We start from the raw sequence: 23,189 nt of genomic DNA, 5'->3' as shown, positions 1-23,189 counted from the left end.
GCACAAAAGATAAAATCTGGCTAAAGTTGCTTACCCGGAGAAATACTGCAATCTACGAGTTTGTCTTCTAAATACCAATAAATATTGCATTTTTCACAAAAATCAAAGAAATACTGTGCTTCTGAATAATGTTCACAATTAAATGAAATAACTGAATTATCACAAGTTGATATCTGCCCATAACAAAATCCGTTTGCAAAGAAGTGAAGAAAATTCATTCGTTATAGCACATTACATATAAAATTTAAATAAATTATTATTAAAAACAAAAAATTGTATTATTTTATTGAATATATAAAATATAATCAATATAAATATTTACTATTAATATTTAATAACAAAATTTGCTTTCAGACTCCAATTAAATTAATTTTATTCATTATCTATGGTAAATATTTTGAATAATCATACAGTAATTTGTAATGCATACGAAAGGAGCAAAAGAATCTTACGGAAAATATAATCTTATGTGAAACTATTATAGAATTTTGAAACTTGTTTTTTCTTTCTTTCAAAAGCATTCTAATTGAATATTATATTTCAGAATTCCCATAGAAAAAAATTTATTGTAATAAGTTAATCTGTTTTTAATCTATTTAAAACTAATCACATTACACTACCATGATTACATTAAAAATCAGGGCCATTCAGAAGGAGATTTAGCATTATTTCCTGGACTATTTGAAACGAAACATTTTGTTTTAAATCTTAAAAACTTAATTGCTTATCTGTAACTGTAATGATTAAAAATAGGTATAATTTAAATATACAAAAACATAAATAAAATAAAAGTTTAGGGAAAATTAAATTCTCCTTTTGCATCTGAGATGTCCTCTCATTGGTACCCTTGGCATCAAGCGCCTCTATGTCTTGTATACACTGCTTAGAGCATTCCTCTGGCCCTGATCAGAAGCATTAGATATCTTTTTTTTTAACAACTTCTTTAATATCAAACCATTACCATTTAATGCTATTAAAGTTAAGTGAGCAGAAACAAAATTTAATAAGAATTCAATAGATTAGCCAATCCAATAGACTTATTGATGTTAATGGTAACCTACCTAATAAAACATATTGGATATTGATGGGTCAAACAGACCCATGAAGATCCAGTATGTTTTATTAAGTAGTGTTTCCATTTAAAACGAATGAACATATAAGAACAATAAAGCTACTATATTCATAACTTTCAAAAACTTAGCCAATAGATTTTTATAACAAGAAAAACTGTTTTGTTACTCTGTTTGACATTGATCTTAATAATAAACATAATATTTATTATAGAATAATAAAGTCAAATAAGTTAAAAGCAAAACAAAAATAAATATTCTACCAAACAGAACAAAACCAAAAAAGAAATATCATCATATGACATCAATTTATCATGAATTTAATTTAATTTGAATCAATCTAAAATGATTTATGATTTAATACATCAATATATTGTGACAAGTGACAAGAGAAATGAAATATACAATAGCAAAGAATTAATTTATAAAAGAATCTTTATTCTCCTATTTCTGAATAAGAAAAATAATAATAATCAACAGTTTGAGATGATTATTATTTTACTGGAGAGAATATTAATACAACAACTGATCAGTAGAATTATAAGATTAAAACTTAATTGTATATTTATTTCTATACAGTTGTAATGCAAAATTTAACTCTAAACAACAATTTATATAATTTTAGTGAATGTTTCATTTTAAATTTTTAAATGTTTTAGTAAAAATATGTTTATTTGTAATGCTTTCATACGCACTTTAAAATATTCTTACCAATTCGGTTTTGCAAGGACATTCAGATAAGAACACATCGGTATCAAAACAAAATCGTTCCGACCATATAGATTTTGAAAAACCATTTTCCTACAAAAATTAAACATGATTTTATGTAAATGAATAAATAAACAATTTAAAATTGAATAAATTATAATTATTATTTCGCAATTAAAAATAATTAAATAATTTAAGTCTAATTAAAATTTGAAAGCATAATTAATAAACCAAAATTTTAAAAAAACATTATGAAACAAGGAAAAAATCTTTTTCATTGTAAGAGAATACTAAAAATTTAAAATAAATAATGTAATAATCCACTTAAAATTAGAAATTTTCATTTCAATAAACATTTTAAATATATAAAGAAAAACAATTTACTCTTGTATTTGATAGATTAATATCATCTTCAATATCAATGTTCCATATAAGCAATTTCCAATTTTCTGGCATAGACTGCACTTTGTGGCAAGTTCTAGAAATGCTGCTCAAAAATTCCTCAGTTTGTTTTTCAATTATATTTCTAATCTTACTTGCTTGAATCAAAACAAATGGTCCATTTCTTCCATAACTACATCCATTCTTATCTAATCCTTTTTTATCATATCCATATTGATCAAATCCTTCTTCAGACATATCTAATAATGTAAAATTAAAAATAATGCTAACTCATTCATTTAATTCCAAGCTGAAAACTACTAGTATTGAAAATAAAATTAATAAACAAACAATACAATAAAATTTTCCAGCTTTTTATTCCTGTATTTACCTATTTGGTATTTATATTAGATATTGCAATGTTGATATCAATGTAGTTGACAATATTTTAATAATTTATATATTGTTAGCTATTTATTACAAAACATATTGCAGATATGTGCAGCTTAACTATAGTGATACATTCCAAGAAATAGGCAATTAAACAATTTCATAATTAAGTGATCATCATAGAATGAATGTATATGATAAAGTCTGCTACTCATATAGACTATATGTAACAGAATTGTAATTTTTTAGCTCCATTATAATCTTACTGAACGTCTGTTGTACTTGTATATACAGTAAACAATGTCATTAAGCAATACATACCTGTATATCTATACAAATTTTAAAATTTTTGTGTAAATCTATATTAAATATATAACATTAATTTTGAACAATATATATTTTACTAAAAATACTGTAATTTGTAATAAGAAATAATGAAAACTCTGTTCAACAGTAAACAAAGAGAAAATCTTTATACATTTGATTGAAATTTCCCTTATCATCTTTTTATTATTTTATTTATTTATTTTTACTTACAGGTACAGACTAATAAGATTTTTACATACCACCAGATATAAGACAGTCACCATAATCTGTTTGATTTTTTTCAATGTAATGGTCAATGCTATTCTTCCAATAACCTTTATAATTAAATCCATAACGATTGAAACCTTCACAATCGTATCCTTTTATGTCGTAACATTCTCGATTATAACCTGTAAAATAATTTATATACACTTGATTACCGAAATCATAAGTAATAATAAAAATAACAAAAAGAAAAATGAAACACATTGCACTTTTAAAAGAAAACTAAAAAATAAATCTTTTTGATGTTTAAAAATTATTAAATATACAGTAGAGCATCGATTATCCGACCCCCGATTAACTGACTTATTAGTTAACCGACCGCGTTCTAGTCGGCAAATTCAAATGTCCGCTAGTGATGTGGTGCTACAATATTTGGTCATGTCTTGGCTACTTTAATATTATTTTTGTTAAATTTTTGTATGTTTTAGCTGGCAGCACAGGCTTGACCATGAAAGGGAGTCTAGTATTTAAACCAGGCCTAATACACTATACTAATAATGTATTTTTTCATACTTTTCAGTTATCCGACTTTTCAGTTATCCAACCAACCCCAGTCCCCAATTAAGTCGGATAATCGATGCTCTACTGTATATCTAAATGTCATAAATCTTTCATTATTGGATAATATATTCCTTATTTAAAATAAATGAAAATTACTTGTAACTATAACTTATTAAAATTCAATTTTTTTTCACTACACTTACACAACACTTACACTTACACTTGCAGAAGCACAATCACTTTCATATTATCAGTCAGTAATTTATAAATATATATATATATATCTTTTTTATCATCATTTTGTAGTATAATTTGAAAAAAGGAATCTATATATTTATTGTACTGTACATATTAATAGATTATTTATAAGTTATACCAGAAAATTTGATAACATTGGAAAGCTCTAAAGTTTGAAAGGACAATGTGGATTTCATGCCAAATATTCATGCTAAAAAATAATAACATAACTTAAAATAATTTTAAACTTACTACTTTTATGAAATCCATACTTGTTATAACCTCTACGATCATATCCAGCTCTGTCATATCCTTCTTTGTTGTATCCATTATAAATAAAAATATTTCTTGTATCATATTGACCGAACCTGTTGTAGCCTAATATATTGTATCCTTCATTATCATAGCCATCCCTATCAAATCCTTGTCTATCAAATCCTAAAATAATTTTTGATTATTATCAAAGAATAGAGCCATTAAACATCTTCAAGAATTGTACAAATCATAGGAATGATAACATTACCTTTAAAATTGTATCCATCAGGACCAAAATCATGTTCATCTGTATAATTGCAGGGATGACCTTTAGAAGGCAAAGCATAACTTACACATAGGTTCTGTTTAGAGTCAAATATTGTTCCCAAAGATATGTTAAAGGGAAAAATTAATCTGTCAAAATTTATACTCAATTTTTTTTTATATTTATGCAAATTTTCCCATTTCCAAAACAACATATCAATGTAAGCATGTAAGATATAAAAAACTGGATCACTTGGAGCATCTAAAAGATAAATTAAATAATAAAATATATATACAAATTAAAATCAAATAAGGAAATATGGAAAACAAACCTAAAGTAGCCATTGTTCCACCAATAAAATTATGAATGTATCCAATTAGATTCTTCATAGCCATATTAAATTTTATAAAATTATCATTTTTCAATGCTATTTCTACTTCTATCATATTCGGAATCTGAATGCTCGGATTAAATTTCCTTTGAAGACAACGTCGTTTTGTATTAAAATCCTTTTTATGAAAGGGATGATCGGGAACACAGTGTTCATCACCTTCACCATTTCCACCAAAATAATTTGGTTGCCAAATAAAAGAATCTGAAAAGTTTCCCACATCTGTAGTAAAATCAAAGTATGGTATTGTCAAATGGCAAGCATAATTCTGAAGATGTTTTTCTACATGCTTCAAAAATAATCTATTCCATAATAAAAAATAATTATTGTTGTAAAAGTGCATTATATATGAACTGTACATCTCAACAAATTGATTCCATTCATCATTTATTTCTTTAATTGCAATTTGGAAGAGTTGAATTTCTTTAAAAGTTAAATCTCTTATCTCTTTTCTAATTGCTATGTTTTTACAACTGTAAAATAAAAAATATAACTTTAAAATTTTAATAAAAGCATTTATTTAAAATGCATTATTGGATATTTTCAAATTTTAGCATTACATGTAAATTATTTTTTTTAAATATAAAATAATTTATAAATAAATATTAAATTTATTTAATGTGTGTATAAAATTTATATCAAGGGATACAGATAGAATTTTTTTCAGGGAGACCCAAAGTCAATGAAGAAAGAAAGAAAATGCGCATGTCACATGAACATGCACATTATATTAACATTAATATTTCCCATTGTGTTAGGGACATTAATTAAACTATCTAAAAAATTTAATAATATTAATAATTTAATACACTAATTTAATATTTAAACACAGCACAAAGAATAAAGTGCAAGGGGTTTGAATCCCTTGGGCCTTCCCCTGATCTATACACAAATATATATTCTAAGAAAACAAACATAGATAATACATATTATTTTTGTCTTATGTTTTGATAAAAAAAAATATAAAATAAAATATTTTCATAAATACTCGGATACCTGCAAAACACTGCTCCATAACTATTACAATGACATCTTTCACAACCCAGATCAAAATCAGTATTTTTTAAATAGAAATTATTTCCAATTTGACATCCACCTTTTTCTACCATTAAACATTTTTCCTGTGCACAAGTTACTCCAGGATGAAATGCAACTACTTCATAATTTTTATTATAATGTAATTTTTGACATTCAGATATTGATTCCTCCTACATAATAAACAAAAAAAAATTAAATTAATCTAGTGTAATTTAAAAAATTAATTACTTTATTTACTCACTTTGCAAGTAAGATCTGTAATTTTAGGATTATTTGAGATTTGAAAACAGCATAAGCCAAATATGCATCTTTTTTCACATTCAGTGGAACTTGCAAAACTATTCGGAGATGCTCCACATCCTTTATTTCATAATATTTTAAAAATTCAAATTAAAAAAATAAGCAAATACTTTCATCTGCACAAGTATACAATTTTATAACTGAGTTATAAAAAATATTGAAAAAAAAATCAATTAAGTTCATAAGTTAGCAAAATTCAGAATAAAATATTCAAGTAAAAAGTTAAGAAAACATTTACTTAAAAAAAATAAATCATCACAAATAAAATTTATTACCCGAATATACATATTCCTCGCATCTCTGTGTAAATCTATTAAAATACCACATTATTCTATTTTCGTGGCAATCCCCATATCTCTTTGAATAAATACAAAAATTGATATTAAACTGACAGAATTGACCAACATAAGTAGCCGGACATCGGCAGATAAAATCTGTATAATCTCCTTTCTGGCGGCATAATCCTCCGTTCCGACACGGATTAGGAACGCACGGGTCGTGACATCCCGGCATTAGTAACTGTTCGCATTTGACTTTTCCTAACTTAAAAAAAAAGTATATAATTGTTACTATATCTGTAAAATTTTGCCTAAGAAATGTAATTTATTAATGTAGTAATGCTATATTTAAAAGCCGAAAATTTATTGAAGACATAAATAAATGATAAAACTCTTACCTGACATTGACAAATTTGACAAGGATGAGGATTCCACATCTCACCATCTTGATAAATACTATTATTGTATAAGCAGTGAGGCAGACAAATGCAATGTTCTTTCAGACGATTGATGAAATTATTGAATACGCCATTCTATGGGAAAAAATATAAATTTTGCGGGTTAGTTAAACATTCAAAATAACAAGCTTTAAATCTACTTTTTTATTTAGTAGACTGATGTAGGACAATCTAAATCTTGTCATAAAGAATAATGGTTTGATTTATTAGTACTTGTCTAGTTTAATTGAATATATCTTTGTTATGGTTCAAAGGCTTGAATCTTTTATTATTACTTGGATCAATAAAGATATATGAAGTAAGAACATGCTAAAGTGTAGAACTTCTACATAATTAATTTATTTGCTTTTTTTATAATTGTAATAATGTTTAATAACTGTAAACCAAGCTTAAAAAACTTGATGTATTAACATATGTAATTAATGTGTATCATAATTAAATCAGTTCTTAAATTGATTACTGCTATTTTAATTTTTTTTTCTCTTTTACTTACCTGTTCCTTCAATTCAGAGATTTTATATTGTGAACTTTTAAGCCTTCCTGTCAAATCTGCAATTCTAACATCACATGTTGGATTCTCATTGAGCCTATTTGATCCTAATTGAGAAAAGAAAAGAAATTATATATATATATATAATTGTTTTCAGTTCAATATTTATACTTCAATGGTTTCAATTGTATATTTACACTCAAAAATTTGAATGAATACTTTTACAAAATTAAATGTAAATTTCAATAATAAACAAATATCCCCTTAAATAATTTCATACATTAAATGTGGCCATTGTAGAGACACTGTTTAGTGTGTGTTTTTAATTAAGTGTTTAAAAACTTATTAATTATTTGAAGCTTAGTGAATGAATTATTACAATTTTAAATTGGAACATTTTAAACTCTCAAATTTCTTTTTTTTTTGGATCTTTATATAGAAGATTATGAACAAAGACATGAGTCTTTGTCCATAATCATCTACAAATGTTAGAGCAAAATTAACCCATTTCACATTAATATTGAAAATTAGTGTAGAAATTAATTATCTAAATAATAATTTAATATTTTCTATAATCTTTCGTACATTTAACGCTTTTTTCCAGGATCTGATGATTCTTTCAAGGTGACTTCACCTTGAAAGAATCTCGTTTAAAACTTTACGTTCACCTCGAAATTATCAAAGAAAATGATTTTAATCGAGACGATAAGCTTAGTGATTTTAACAAGCAGATAACTTGATGATTATTTTTATAGGCCTTTATCCTAGAAAAGGAAAAATGTTACGTGACGGCGCGCGACATAACTTAGTAATGGTGAAGCCACGTTGCATGTGACACGCAAATAAATTACAATAAAAGAATTAATTAATTAATTAAACATACCAGCTGATTTAAACCACTTTAAAAACATGGAAAAATATTCAAATTTTTTTATTTTAAAGATTAAAAAATTATTTTATTTATACCGAATTTTTGCATACCGTCCACGTGTTTGTAATGTTAATAACAAGCTTTTGTCTATTATAATTTATTTTTAAATAAAATTTTCCCTTCCTTTTAAGGCCCGGAAAAGGCTCAAAATATCATATAATTTTACATCAGCGGTGATATATTTAAATCAGTTCTGGTACAGTATCAATTGATGCTAATTTAATAATATAGCCTTAAGGAACATTTTTATTACTAAGGATGTAATTAATTCCAAATACGATTAAGGAGAGGGAATTAACCTGAATTTATTTATATACAAAATTATTAATTAGCTCACGAATTTGAAAGAACTAAATTCGGCTCTATAGCTTATATTTTAAAAACTGCATTAAGAACATTTTAAATTATCTTTAATTATGAATAAAATCTTAAACAAAATCTGTATGAGAGATTTTTCTGTTTCATTTATTTTAAAAAATGAAAAACTGATGGACGACTCACCTTGACAGTCAATTATTTTTGTTACTAGAATTAAACTTAAGAGGCTCCTCCATCTTACATGTTCCATCTTGTGGTTACTGTAGCGATACAGAACACCCTGACCTTTGTTTAGCCTGGCTCGAGTGTTTCCGGCCCCTTCTGGTCTACAGCACCGAATTTAAACAGATATGTATCCCCCCTTTTCGAGAATCGAATTTCTTAATAGGCCTTACATATGTAAAAAAAAATGGCGTCTCTCATCAGAACCATTTTTTCTACTCGGTTCAACATTCCTAAAGTCCGGGAAAAAACTATGTCCCGATGTTATAATCGTTTTTTATATACACAGTATTAAAGTTTGATTGAATTAAACAGAAATTAAATTAACGTTGACAAATTTAACATCTGGAAAACATCAGCGTAACTACAACACGTGGTAAAGTTGGTATTGATATGATTCTAAAATGACAGATAGCAAGTATCTTTTTTTCTTTTGTTGAAAGAAAAACAGTGTTGTGTATGAGATTGATTTCGAATTAAAGATGGATAAAGATTAAAATCTGTATCTTCTATGGAAATTTTTGGCATCAAAATGGTTCTGGTCGCGATGCATTCGTTTAATGGAAAAATAGAAAGAAAGAAAAAAATAATAATAAATTCAAAAAAGTAAAGTCGATGACCATAAAAAGATAAGAGTGTGTCATTTATAATTTTGACGCGATGACAGACAAAATCAGGACACGTAAATATTGTGCTCATTCGAAGTGTTAATGAGTACATGAGATTTGTATGGTAACAGAAAAAATGGTGGAATAAAAATTGAAAAGGTTATCATATTCGCACCCTTAAGAATTATATTAAAAAAAGAGCAATTCGGAGTAAAGTTTCTTTTAAAAATAAAAATATATCTAATGGAAAATTACACCCCAAAGAATAGAATATTTATCTCTATTCCCTGCACGATGACAGATCCAGAAATTCTGAATTTGTGTATACTTTTAATCGGACTGGACTTAGACTTGTTATGGCCCTAGGCGATAAGACATAACAGGCCCTTCTCCTCTACCAAATAACGTTACGTGTATAAATGTGAGGCCCTAAGCTGCAGTTTGTTTAACTTAACCTACGTGCAAATCAGGCCCCCTCAATTAATGGTAGTGTCGAGACCCGCAACGTCAAACTTCTCAACATCTGGGGTTATGGATAAACATTCGGGGATTTAAGTACGATAAAAAGTTCAAAACAATCTATTATTTAATGCCCTGATCCGATTTCCGAGGGTCAGATCGGAGTATGGTTTATTTATTTATGTCACTCGATATCAATTAGCATATTTAATAGTCGTATATAATACTCTACGCCCTTAATGTGTAAACATAAATTTACGTAACTTCTTCTGGATCTGAATCAGATTTCAAACAACTCTTCGGGAGATGGGCTAATTCGGTAATTATGAAAAATCCGAGGGCCACCCCAGCGGAATACGGTGAATGATAGTTTCGTTGACCCTCGGGTGGCCGTTCCTGTTTTTGCCAGAATAACTACTCGGATTCAGTTCAGAGTCGTAAAGATTACAAGCTACAAGTGTCGCCGAGCTCTAAATATTGTCAAAATACAGCAGAAACACTTGTTCGTGTAAAGTTAGCTTGTATCAGGAAAGATCGGTAAAGATAACGGAACTGATAACGTTAAATCCCACGTCCAAACACAACATGTTATAACTTTAATCCTACTGGTTTTTCCCCTCTTAGAAGAAATTCGTGTTTTCCTCCTCTATTTTTTCTTCTTTTTCTTATCAGTCTGGAATTTATTTATTATTTTTTTTAAAATATATCTCGGATATCATACTGCTAACACTTTTTTTACAGAAGATTATATTTTCGTTTGGCAATGAATTTATTTATTTACTCATTTTTAAATTTATTTTTCATATACGAATGGAGCGAGTGCATTGGAACAATTCCATATTTTATTTATTATATATAATATAGGTCAATTTTGATTTATTTTAATAAGATAAGAAGATTTTATCGTTTTATTAACACCTTTCATCTATTAAAATCCGTTAATGATACTCGTAAAAGAAAATTTTTCAAGGGGAACGAAAATATTACGAATTGTTGCAATGATTCGATGCTAAAGGCCACATAAAATGTTGCTTCGGGTTCTTATAAATCCCATATAAAGAAGGCCTCATTTTTTCTCCACTTTCTCAGGCTTAACGATATTTTTCTTAATCTTATATCCTATTCTGAGGCCTTACATAGGCTGGATCTTGAGATTGTTCTTCAGATTGGACAATATATTAGTCAGTTACAATTACTAAATTATACAAGATTATCATCTAAGTTATTGGATTGCAATATCAAACGATTTATGTGAATCCGTGTAATAAAATTAGCCAGAAAATTGGCATTAAAGATTAGCAATATCTTTATTTCTAATTATTTCTTTCGACTTTCATCCAGATATATTGTTCTAGATAACAATCGACTACCGATTTAATCTATGCCAGTTAAATATTCGAAACGATTATCCATTGTAACAGCAGATGAAGGGACTTAGATGTGTGCCTTCATCCGCCTATAAAATAATTTTATTACAAGATGGCTTTTCTAGCAAGATAAATGATACAATTTTAGAGCCATAAATAGCAATGCGTTTACTAGCAAAAGACGTACTACTGGTAACGAAATATCGCCCGCATTTCATAATTTGTACATGGAGGATTTTATACATGAAATATTAACGATCATATCGAAAAGATTATTGTGACACGAGTTGCATTGCTTCCTGTCATTTTCCATTACTCATCGTACGAGAAGGTTTCGGACTAATTTATTGAAGTAAGGTACAATTCATTCAGTGCAGGATTAAGGAAATTTCGGACCTTAGGCAAAATTTGCCTTCGTGGCCCCAAGAGTTCGTAATTTTATTATTTATATTTACTATAGAAGAAGCTGAAAATGTCACTACGTTCAGTATGAGAATTTGTGAGTCGATTTACGAGTCTCTGTAAGATCGGGGCGCCGGACAATTGCCCGGTTTGCCTAAGACCTTAGGCTCTAAATTCAGTAAAATTCAGTTTCTGCCAAAAAAAACCAGACCTGTTATAGCAATTTAGCTCTTTTGTTGTGCGTCTTTGGATCTAAATTCTTTCAAAATAAGTCAATTTCGCTGTCATATCTTTTGTAATGTATTAAATTTGCCATATCAAATGGCGCCATCTATTGATTATTTTTTTAATAAAGAAAAATGTATTTAAAATAAATATAATAATAAGATATAATAGAAAATATAATGAATAAATAAGTCGCGCGTAACGACTTCTGCAGTTATTGATGCAAAGAAACAGAAGCGAGATGGTCTGATTCGATATATCGGAATTATCCTTTTAATTTTTTAAGATATACATATAATTATTATGACCTGAATAATATACAATATGTTCGTCTACGTGTTTAAAAATTAATAATTGATTTTTATCGTTATAAAGAAATAATTAAAAATATTCGTAATTAAAGATTTCTGATGCTAATTTGGAATTATTATTATTATTTTTTCCCATTGCTTGTAACAACACTGTTTAGTATTTGTTCCTCCGGGGTAAAGATGTACTTTCTAAAGGAAGAAGAGTCTATGGACAATTCTACGTGTTCTATAATTTACACCTCTGAAAGGGGGAGGGTAAACGCCCAAGGCACGACAAATGCCTGGGGCTTGTCCTGAATACACGCGTTTGGAGCAGCTGTAAATTAGAATTACCGATATGTAGATAAAGGTAAATCGCATAAATTTCGTACTTTATACCCTGGCGAATTTAATATTGATACTCGAACTCGGGACATTCTCGGTCGCCTCGTGAATTTATATGATAAGGTGGTTCAGTTTATCTTTTTCCATAAATTGTGTTCAATAGCCTAATAAAATAAATTATATATTAACTTAATTTTCCTAAGAAAAAATTGAAAAAAAAAATATATATATATATATATATATATATATATTATTTATTATAATTTATCACGTTTTTATTTCCGTAATTATTTTATATTTATTTATTTATTCAGATATCGAATAAACAAAATTTTAAAAAGCGAGCAAAAGCGAGTTTTAAGCATTTTAATAAACAATTTCTTATTCTTTTAAACATGGGCTTTCATCCAAATTTTGCACTGTTTTATATTTAATTAACTGCTTTAATTTATTACATGAGTTTTCAAAGAATGTTGTACTTTAGATAGCTAATTAGAACAAATACTAATTAGAAATATTCATACGCCATTTTGTTTTAAAATGGCGTATGGGCATGAGTTTATCGATAATTTTTTTTTTAATCGAAAATCTACGTATAAATTGGCATATTATATTTAAACATGGTCTTTATGTAAATATATATCGTTTGCTATTATATAACTCTGCTACAGAATAATTTTTGAGAGATTAAATTTATATACATCGTTTCAAAAATTACATACAAATAAAATTATACAGACATAAAAATTACTATTTGGGATTTGTGGATTATAATAAATGATAAATAATTATTCAACAAGAAATTTTATAAATTATTGGTATTATTATTATTATTTGATAGTTCTGTCAATAAAGTTCATATTTAATTCTCAGTCATGTTGCACTATAAGTTTAAATGGTTTATAACTATAAGATATTTAATGCTGCATTTAGAAGATTAATACATACATTTTTACATATCTTGGATAAGAATTTGAAAGAATGAGAAAGAGCATTGAAATCCGTAATATTAGATATTTAATTAGATTCATACAAACCTTCAAGAAATATATTCCCATTAATGTGTACATTATAATAAAATTCTAAATTTAGCTAGTAAAAATGTATTCTAATCAAAAAGCCAATAAAAGAGAATATTTTACTAGAGTACTATTATATTTTTTTGACATTCTGATGTGTTATAGGCTAAGTGCCTTAGCTGTTTATTGTCTTCAATGCCAAAGAGCTAAAGAACTGACACGAACACGTGTACACCTGTTCCAAAGCATAAATGTACTTACCAGTTTTAAAGTAAGCTAGAACGTAAGTTGTCTAACAAGAAGAAGACAGAAAATTAAAGAAAAAAGAAGAAAACAAGAAAAATTTTAATTAAATGAGACGAGTAATACTTATGAAATGATACACTATTAAAATTATGTTTTCGAACTTTTTATCATATTGCATCCATGCCTTGGAAAGACCTAAAATATCATCTATTAACGAAAACGTTGCATTAATATTAAACAAGGATTTTAAAAAAGAAAAATAATACTGTAATTACTTTAAAAACTTTTAGTCAATAATTTAGCAATTAAATAATAATTTAACGATGGAAGATTAATGTAGACTACTTTTTCTTAACCTGTTTAAGACGAACTGTGTGTGTGTGTGGTAAATAAAAACTTCAACATTTAGATAAAGAAAAGTACAGATGAAGATGGAGATAATGGCGCGTGTATGAGTATTTTCACTTTCGAATGGAGCGTGGTGTGTACCATTCCGAACGGAAGCAAAAGATGCTTCGTTAATGAGCATTTAATAAGCGTATTCGGTCAGTAACCTTTATTGGCATATTAATCGTGATGGACTTTAATGATAAGCAATTTAAATATAAGTCAGATGTCTAGTTTTTATGCAAAAGTCGTGATTATTGCGAGGAAGCTCCTCTTTTCCCATTTGTTGGCATGGTGCTAGAAGTTTTGATACGGTTGTTTCTTCCAGTTTAAAATTTTAACTATTATCGAACACATGACCCACTTAAGTAATTAGACGGTTATTAAAAAAATCCGGACGCACAAACTGGCTATCCTAATGAGCCCTGAGCTGCATCAGGGTCGTTTAACCCACATTCGAAGACAAATAGGATGATACCGACTGTTTAGGAGTTAAGAGGAAGAGAGGCCAACGTATCCTGTCTGTGCATATCTCAGAGTGCAGAAACCTTTGTGGGTGGTTCCAATCCAACCGGGAATTCTGTGCACGAATCGTATAAATGAAGAAGCAAAACTCCATACATCTTGTATGGCAAACATTCGAGTTTCGTACAATACACATATGTGTTGCATACAATAATTCTTCAAATATACGGTATTCTTGCTCCTGTATCCTTTGTGTATGTTGCATTATGCATCATTTTTCAGCTTTTTGTAGTCTATCCCAAATTTAGTTTTTTGATTAGCTATTTTGTACATTATATGTATATCGTTTATGAAGATTCCAGTCTTTTCCCTGAAGAGATTCAATTCTTCAGCAAGAATTCCCGTATACAATTTCATATTTTTCTTATTTTTCTCTTCAGGGGCGTAATATTTGGAAGGTCAAAAGAGGTCAAGAGGTGCTGCCCTTTTTCTCTCTCAGTTCGTTAACCCTTTATTTTTCAGGAAACTCCATTAATACCTTTTCCAAAACTAAACATTTAATAAACTAGTTCAGACCTGTCTAAGCTTCTGAGAAAAATCGTTTATTATCGAACTACTTATAATAAAAATAGTTATTTAGTGTGATGTTTAACGAGATGGCCATTCTGGGAAGGGGAGAAGTAAGCCAATGCAAGATGGGTCTGGGATCGTCATCCGAATTAACTGAACGATCACGTTATTTTAATGATCCCCTCTAGAACCTCTCCAATTAAGTTACGAGTGATTCGTCTTGTCATTAAAGTCAATTTTATGCTCTAGGAGGGATGGTTGAACCTGAGAATACTACAAGAACTTTTCGTAGAAGAAATGGCATTATGATAGTTCCAAGAGAGGACACAGAACTGTTTCCGTATTTATTTGAAGGACGAAGGTTCCTTCGGATGCAAGAAATCTAGCTACAGATCTTCGCTAAGTAATAGCGAGCAGCGCGTCTCGGTTAGACCATAAATTTTTAGTTCGTGCCAAACTGCGGGTGAGATCATTGCTACGAGGCCAGAGAATTAACGAAAGATAAACAATACAGAGAGTGAGGCAATAGAAGGGTTGCATTTTAAAAACGGTTCGAGACAGCACAAATTGCTGTATTGTTAGTTAGGTGTGGCTAAATTACGTGGGGTAAAAATTGATCTCCACCCAAGATGCTAAGGATCAATAGAAAATAAGACAAGTTATTGTATTAAAGTTTCGTCCGGATCGATTATAATTACCATAAAGGTTGAAGCCGAGAGAATACCTTTTTCAGCAGAAGCCGTTTAAAAATCGAAGTGACCGCCTTGGAGAAAAAGCACACTCTGCCAGTTTCCGGCTCAACACGAACGCCTGCATACCAGGAGGTACTGACATTGACCCGCTGCCAGTTCTCGATATACCTGCACACAACATCGGCCACAAGAAGAAAACAGTCGGTACCGCTGCATTGGTACAAATCTCGGTGGTGCCACTATCCATGTTGGGTGCGATGACTCGTGCCATTTGACGATCTCGGCTGGGTGATCAGGTGGGACTAGTTCTACGGCAGAGGTGACGTTTTGTCAAGGTAGAGGTAATGTGGCCGTAACACTGAACTTGAACAAGCGCAAGGACAACTTTCTAAAGGGTCCCTATCGGGCCGTATCTGCATGCTAAAATGACCAACCAAAACAGAATGAAAGTGGTCGTCCTCGGCAGTTCCAGAGTAGGGAAGTCAGGTAAGTGATACGGGAGCACTTTTTAAACGGCTCCTTTGCAAACGAGGATTTAATTTAGATAAAAACGAGTTGCCAGGGGAACCTCTCTTCTCTCTCTCTCTCTCTCTCTCTCTCTTGCTCTCTCTCTTTTGCTAATTAGTATTCCGTGCCACTTTTACTCGGGTTAAGCCGATAATTTTGCTATGGGATTGACGTTTTCATTAATTTCCATCGGGTCACGTGGCGCGAAAGCGGTTTTTGAACCGTAAATAAGCTCTGATCGAAAACGGTTGAGGCAGGAAATTCGACTGATAGTCAACGTCCGATAAGCAACTGGACCAGTTTTCGGGTTCGAAAAACAATCTCTCTTTTTTTTTGTTTTTAAAATCTAGATGTTGCAAGTACGTTTGACGAAATAATCCAGTACCAATACCTTAGCTAATAATTATAGGGCAGTGGAAACCATATAGAAGGGTGCAGTCGCATATATAGAGGCCGTTGGCCAAATGTACGAAAGGTGCATTTTTAATAACTCTTTTACTTGTTTTGGCAATCAATCATACGTACCTATCCTCCAAAAGGGGATAAGAAAAAAAAAACGTTTCGTTTCTCTTCCCACAGATTAACATCTATCTAAGCAGGAGGGGCCTACAAATTTTTGTATTCCTTCCAAATTTGGATCTGGGTGGGTCGGCCTGTGAGACCTCGATAGTTATAATGCCTCTAAGGTTCTGTCGATCGAATCGCCGGGTAGCAGTTCTTACCAGGTAGCTTGGTCCCGCGACCTTCTCCTCTCACGCGCGTCGCACTGACGAGTCGGTGGCATTTCGGAAACCTGCAAAAATAGTGGAGATACGGGCGCAAAATGATGGTCCCTTATCCAAACTGTTTGCGATGTTATCGTAGTAGTGTCTACACCGGGCTAATGGCAGACGGGAAGTGGATACCGTGAAGGTTGCGCTGCCCCAAGCGACAGATGGCGCCAACGCGTCGCCCATTCGCGCCTGTCTGTCAGTTCCTATCGTGACCTTGGTTAATGTTTTTATTTCTCATTATTTGGATGATTATTCCTTCTCGGCCCATAAAACTGGTTTTTTTTGCCTTTTTATGAAGAGTGCGGAATATACAACGTATAAAAACTCAGCGCGCGATTCGAAAATCGATGGCGTAGAAGATCGCTCATAATGATCTCTAAAGGCCACGCTCGGGATTCCACGGGGGGTACAATGACTTTCCTTCGATTCGATTGCCAACCGATAACCTCTCACCGGTTGCATTCCAATTTTGGTATGCAATCCAATCAGTCTTACTGACCTAAAATTACTTCTTTCTCCAAAAAATGCCGAAGACGGTTTCTTAAAAAAATGCCATTTTCGTACGCCAGAAATTGTCCGTGGACAAGATATTTCGGGTTTATTCACCCCATAACTCATTCTAGTTATGATTGCGCACGATGCTATCCGCAGAAATAGCGAAAACAAGACTATTGTGCGCGCTTTACTTTCTCCAACCGGCCTAGCCTGTAAGGATGCAAAATTGTACCGTGGGATCGTTCACCCGAACACTTTCGCTGCCACGTTTTAAATTTAGATATTCGTGTAATGCTGGAAATTTAGTAGAAAACACGATTCTTTTCTCTCTTTTATGAACCTACCATACTAAAATATCTATTTTGAGATGGAAAAAGTAATAATGTAATCTCGTGGTCCGCACCATCTTATCTTCGCCATAATAGAAAGGGGAAGTTTGTAACACGGACAAAACTTTTTTGAATATCATCCACAAAAGGAAGATGTGGGTCGAAATTTGTAATCTTGAAACGTTTCGTGATTCACAGATTTGTTTTATGATTCTCTTCCGCGATTATTTTATATTTTGTCATCGTAAAACTAACCTTATCGTTAAATCTTTCTGCTAAAAAAAAAACAAAAATTATAAAAGATTTTCGCTAGAAAAGTTCAAAAAAGTATTTAGTTTCTCTTTTAAATTTATTGTTAGACTAGAATAGCGACATTTTTTAAATTCGAGAATAGTATTAAAGTATAAAAGGCATTTCATAATGTGCAACTTACCTTCTGACGATTACTAACAGTCAGAAGTACATAATTTAAAGGCTAAGAGGCAAAGGGCTTTGATATTTTCATTCATTTATTGACTTTTATCGTGGGAAACGGTTCCCAAAAAATACTGATAAACTGAAGAGATCTTAAGGATCGAAAGCTTTTTAGATAATTTTCCTCCTATAAAACTTAAGGGTTAGAACCAAAATGGAAAGTCTGTCATCCAGACCACGTGTTTCCTTCTTTTTTTTTTATCAAAACGACCCTAAAAGTGAATCCAATTCGACATTTCATAGAGTCTAGTTCTATAGAAAGTCCTTATCCAAAAAAATTAGCCATCAATAATCTTTGGAAAAAAAGACAAACTTTTAAAAAATATAAATAAAAGCCGGCTCTAGTCGAATGACAATAAACGGTACTTAAATGGCGCATATTTTTTTATGTCGAATCAAAAGGTGGTACTGACAGATTGCCCATTTTTTTTCCTTCTTATTGCGTAACGTTACTGGTTTTTATTACGGTTATATACAGGAAGATATCCACGATTTAAAACTCGAATGTTCTTCAAAAGAAGGCAGGTCATTGGAAACAGGAAATATTCCAAACGGAAGTTGTATGTAATACCCGGATGTATGTCCCCGGGTCGACTATCAAAACATTCAACTGGTCGCCTATTTAGATGCAGCAAACTACTAAAAGTGCACCTGTTATATTTGGCCAGTTTTCGCTCCAGAGCGGATCTAACAATAGGCCTAGATACCTCCAGCAATGATGCTAGTGTATATTTTCCAATACTACAAAAAGAAAAATAAGAAGAAAAAATATATAATATTAAATTTTAAATGGCAAAATTAACTTTAAAAATGAGTTATTTTTGTGGGGTTACCGTCGAATTTTAAATTAAAGTAGAATTTTTGCGACGCGCGTCATCGCTATGGGTCATATGGGGGTTCAGAGAGATCGTTTCCTTCTACGACCTTGAACGCATTCTAACTATTTACATATCGGGACGTAGTCAAACGTAGGTCAACCGCGAAGCTGTTAGAATTGTTCGTGAAAACATGGCTGACCTCTAACTCTAACGTTCTTCATTGCATTTCTCCTCACGAGCGACTTGATATAGTAGGGTTGAAAAGGATGTATGGTTTAAATTACCGATAATTAAAAAAAAAAAAACTAAACGTTATTTTCTCTTTCCAGCTGTCACCGTTCGTTATTTAACTAAAAGGTACATCGGAGAATACAGTTCCAGCAAAGGTAAATCCATTGCAATTTCGGTTTTAAATTGAACTTTATAATTCTTTCGGTTTTTTTTTATATTTTTATCTGTTTATTGCCGGATGAAAATAGTACTTCTATTCTGTGACGTGCACAATAGAATTATTTTCATTTTCTTGGAACATTTATATTATATACGAGAAACCAAAACAGTACGTAAATTACGACTCTGTGCCAAGAAGAATGATTATAGTGATTATAGTTGGCAACAATTGAAGTCTAGTTAGTTCTGGGCGCGCCACAAAGTGCAGGGTAACATTCGAATCGATAAAAGAATCATTTGATATTTGTGATTAAGCAGTAAATTTGAAATGATTACTTTAAAATCCACATGCGAATTTTATGCAATGCGAAATTTGTGTTTTTTTAGTTTGCTTTTCTAATGTTTACTATTTTTTTCCATCCAGGAAAACTCAGACCCTTATTATGATAATTTTTTGCCTAAGAGACGAAAGAAATTGAATTTTCCTTTAGACATTTTAGAAATTAAATATACATTTATCATTTCCGAAGAGAATTTTAACTTAATTTTTTTTTTCCTTTTATTCTTGCCAGATTTCATCTATCCACACTGTGTTAACTTCGACAGCGTTGCGACAGAACTGGACATACTCGACACGTCTTTCTGTAAGGTTGGTTTTATTTTTATGTTCTACTTAAGGTTATTTACAATTTGGAGAGGCACGACAAGTGAACTTTCGTTGGCATTCACACTGGAGGCCAACTAGGGCTCACAAATCAAGATAAAATTAATCAACACAAACTAGTATAGGGAATACTTTCTTGCCCTCCATTTGACCTCTAGCGTTACTGCCGCAACGCTAGAGTAACGTCACGCCGTCGAAACGCAGTTAACATTTTTTTACAAAAGGGGAATAATGGATACGTTGTTCACTATTCTATCACTTTTTTCAGACCGCTTCCTGTTTATACGATCACATCTCTTGGGCCAACGCTTTCGTCGTAGTCTACAGCATTTGTGATAGAGACAGTTTTCAGCACGCTCGACATTGCCTGGAGACCATCAGCACTCTGAAAGGTCTTCGTTATGCACCAGTCATTCTCTTGGGTAACAAGAGAGATCTGGAACACGCCCGCCAAGTCGGTGTAGATGACGGACACGAGATGTCTCTACAGTATCAATGCCAATTCTACGAAGTTTCTGCCGCCGAAAATTACATAGGTGTCAGTTTAGCTTTCCAGAGCCTCATAAGAGAAGCTCGCGCATTGCAGGCACTCAGAACCTTACCTATAAGACGGAAGGTAGGTGCGGCCATGACTGTATCAAAGATGATCGGAATGGTTTTCGGAAAAAACGGTAAATCTGGAAGAAATGGCAAAAAACGGCCATCGTTATCCATATGACATTACGCCTGTCTTCCAGTATTATCAGATCACTTGTGAATAAATATATTATTGTACAGATTCGGTACGCTTACCATTTCCTTCATCCTTAATGTCATATTTTTATCAATATTCGTAAGAATTTACTTACGAAAATATTTCAGAATCGTGTATATACATATCAATTTGTATATAATGTATGCAGGTACTGCAGGATTTATGGTATTATGTACAGTATTTTTTTGTTTGTTTTACTGAATATTTTGTACACGTTTATGGAGCCAGACTCCTATTTTTTAATTAAAAAATAGTTTCGATTCGAGTCTCTCAATTCTTCTTCTTCGAGCGGAAATACAATAAATAATCTCGAATATTATCATCCTAAGTTATCTCGTAACTTAATTATGAATAAATCAATTATCTCGATCATTAATACTCGAAGGATGATGAAAGTGATAACGCTTTGGACGAAGACCCTGTAGAAATGAAAGGACCTTGGAGAAATCCATTAAAAAGTTCGAGCAACAGTTCATATAATAAATTAAGGAAGTTGCGTGATTAAATGTTTTGAATAAACATGAGCAACTCGATCTATCTGAAGATCTGTTCGATTAACCTACTCGTATTGTGACTTACTCGCTACGTTCTAAGATATATATTTGAATATTCTACCTCCATTTAAGTCCACATTCTACCATTATTCATGTATAATATGGCTATTGAAGTGATTCTTGTCTCCCTCATATTATAAATAATTATCATTATAATGATAGCTTCAGACAGATTAGGGATACGAAACTCATTTCTCATAACTATAGCAATAAATAACGTGTTGTTGTTATTCGAAAGAAGACAAGTGGAAACCATAAATTATATTTTATCAGCTTTGAAATTAGAATTTTTTTTTCTTCTTTTTAAAACTAATGTTTACCGAGTCTGGTAATTATTTCTTCGTTGGGCCGCATCGGTTTGTTATAAAAAAATTGCTGCGGTTTATAAAAATGGGGTACATAAAAGTGCAAGTGTGAAAAACGTGTGAATCGGCATAAATGCCGATTTCATATAGGATAACGTAATCAGAAACATTAGTTTTCTGGGAAGTGGAGCACAGGAAGTGAAGCTATATCCGTTTATACATTAAGGAATACAGGTGCTGGAAACTTACTTTGACTTGTATAATAAATAAAAGCCATGTTACGCTCGAGTTATTTCTATATTTAGATACTTTTTTGGAGGTTTTTGAACCTAAAAATCGGTAATATAAATGAATAACTATGTACAGAAATTATATTCTGTAATTCAAATTTAAAACGATCTAATGCCATCCGATCGTTACTTTAATAAAAAGAATATTGTGTGCTTGCAAATTTACATAAACATGCTTAGAAAATTCAACATAAAAACCCTAATCAGCTGAAAAAACTATGAAAACTACGCCCTTCATTAGTGATTCGGAGCTTGATTCCGAACAGCTGGTGCTTATCAAATATTCAATTCTTTCATATAGAGTTTAATAGCCGGCCATTTTATGTTTGGTCAGCTTACGATGTTCGATAAAAATCAGTAAGATACTTTTTTATATATTCAAAATAATCAGAATTTTCGAGTAATAAAAAATAATAAAGAAAATGAATTAAAAAATTTTCTGCTCTTTTGACAATATCTTGCACTTTTCGCCATCTAGTGGCTTTAAAACGCATCAACTTTTACGCTACGATTAAAAAACAATATATGTAGCTATTAAATTATAAAAACTTTTATAGAAATTTATTACGTCATAAATATTTTAAAAATTAAAAATATTATATCAAGTTACATAAAACAAAATTTAATTGTATACAAATATAATATTTTATTCGAAAACGTATAAGATAAAAAAGACCAAATAGTACCTAAATCTTCCACAGATGGCGACACGATACACTTCAAATCATTTGTTTTTTTTAATTGTTTTTAAAAAATTATTTTCGTAATTTATTTATAATTTAAAAAGACCATTTGACACTTTTAATAAATAAAATTAAATTAATATATAAAATGCCGAAATATTTAAATATTATAACGTATTTTAGATAGGTTTTTAAAATTAAATATTTTGTCTTAAAAACAGTTTGTCAACGTTTTGGTCGGAAAAAAAAGGAAA

The 23,189-nt window shown here is 30.6% G+C and overlaps 2 protein-coding genes across 3 annotated transcripts in view; one reads left to right on the top strand and one right to left on the bottom strand.

The window, feature by feature from the left end:
- Positions 1-9,131, bottom strand: part of LOC136973825 (kielin/chordin-like protein) — a 39,054-nt gene extending 29,923 nt beyond the window's left edge. Inside the window, exons 1-13 of one of the 2 annotated variants that reach the window (XM_067268603.1) lie at positions 8,786-9,131; positions 7,357-7,460; positions 6,804-6,938; positions 6,403-6,670; positions 6,069-6,187; positions 5,786-5,997; positions 4,730-5,262; positions 4,402-4,659; positions 4,131-4,316; positions 3,116-3,265; positions 2,163-2,419; positions 1,782-1,871; positions 35-173 (exon numbers count right to left, since the gene is read on the bottom strand). In XM_067268603.1, coding sequence (XP_067124704.1) covers positions 35-173; positions 1,782-1,871; positions 2,163-2,419; positions 3,116-3,265; positions 4,131-4,316; positions 4,402-4,659; positions 4,730-5,262; positions 5,786-5,997; positions 6,069-6,187; positions 6,403-6,670; positions 6,804-6,938; positions 7,357-7,460; positions 8,786-8,852 — 2,518 coding nt within the window. In that variant the 5' untranslated portion in view covers positions 8,853-9,131. Of the gene's footprint in view, positions 1-34; positions 174-1,781; positions 1,872-2,162; positions 2,420-3,115; positions 3,266-4,130; positions 4,317-4,401; positions 4,660-4,729; positions 5,263-5,785; positions 5,998-6,068; positions 6,188-6,402; positions 6,671-6,803; positions 6,939-7,356; positions 7,461-8,785 lie in introns of those variants that run through there. The other variant, XM_067268604.1, reaches the window with a different exon arrangement.
- A 6,164-nt stretch (positions 9,132-15,295) lies between these two features.
- LOC136973827 (ras-related and estrogen-regulated growth inhibitor-like protein) lies at positions 15,296-21,464 on the top strand. Its single transcript, XM_067268610.1, has 4 exons — positions 15,296-16,385; positions 19,625-19,681; positions 20,258-20,334; positions 20,618-21,464. Exons 1-4 carry the CDS (start codon positions 16,325-16,327, stop codon positions 21,065-21,067), a joined length of 645 nt encoding a protein of 214 aa, XP_067124711.1. The 5' UTR covers positions 15,296-16,324; the 3' UTR covers positions 21,068-21,464.
- The last annotated feature ends 1,725 nt before the right edge of the window (positions 21,465-23,189 follow it).

The sequence above is a fragment of the Centruroides vittatus genome, unplaced genomic scaffold (assembly GCF_030686945.1).
Source record: "Centruroides vittatus isolate TY-2023 unplaced genomic scaffold, ASM3068694v2 contig_329, whole genome shotgun sequence".
Classification (NCBI taxonomy): Eukaryota; Metazoa; Arthropoda; class Arachnida; order Scorpiones; family Buthidae; genus Centruroides; species Centruroides vittatus.
Note: the sequence above shows the minus strand (reverse complement) of the source record. Positions and strands in the feature narration are given on the sequence as shown.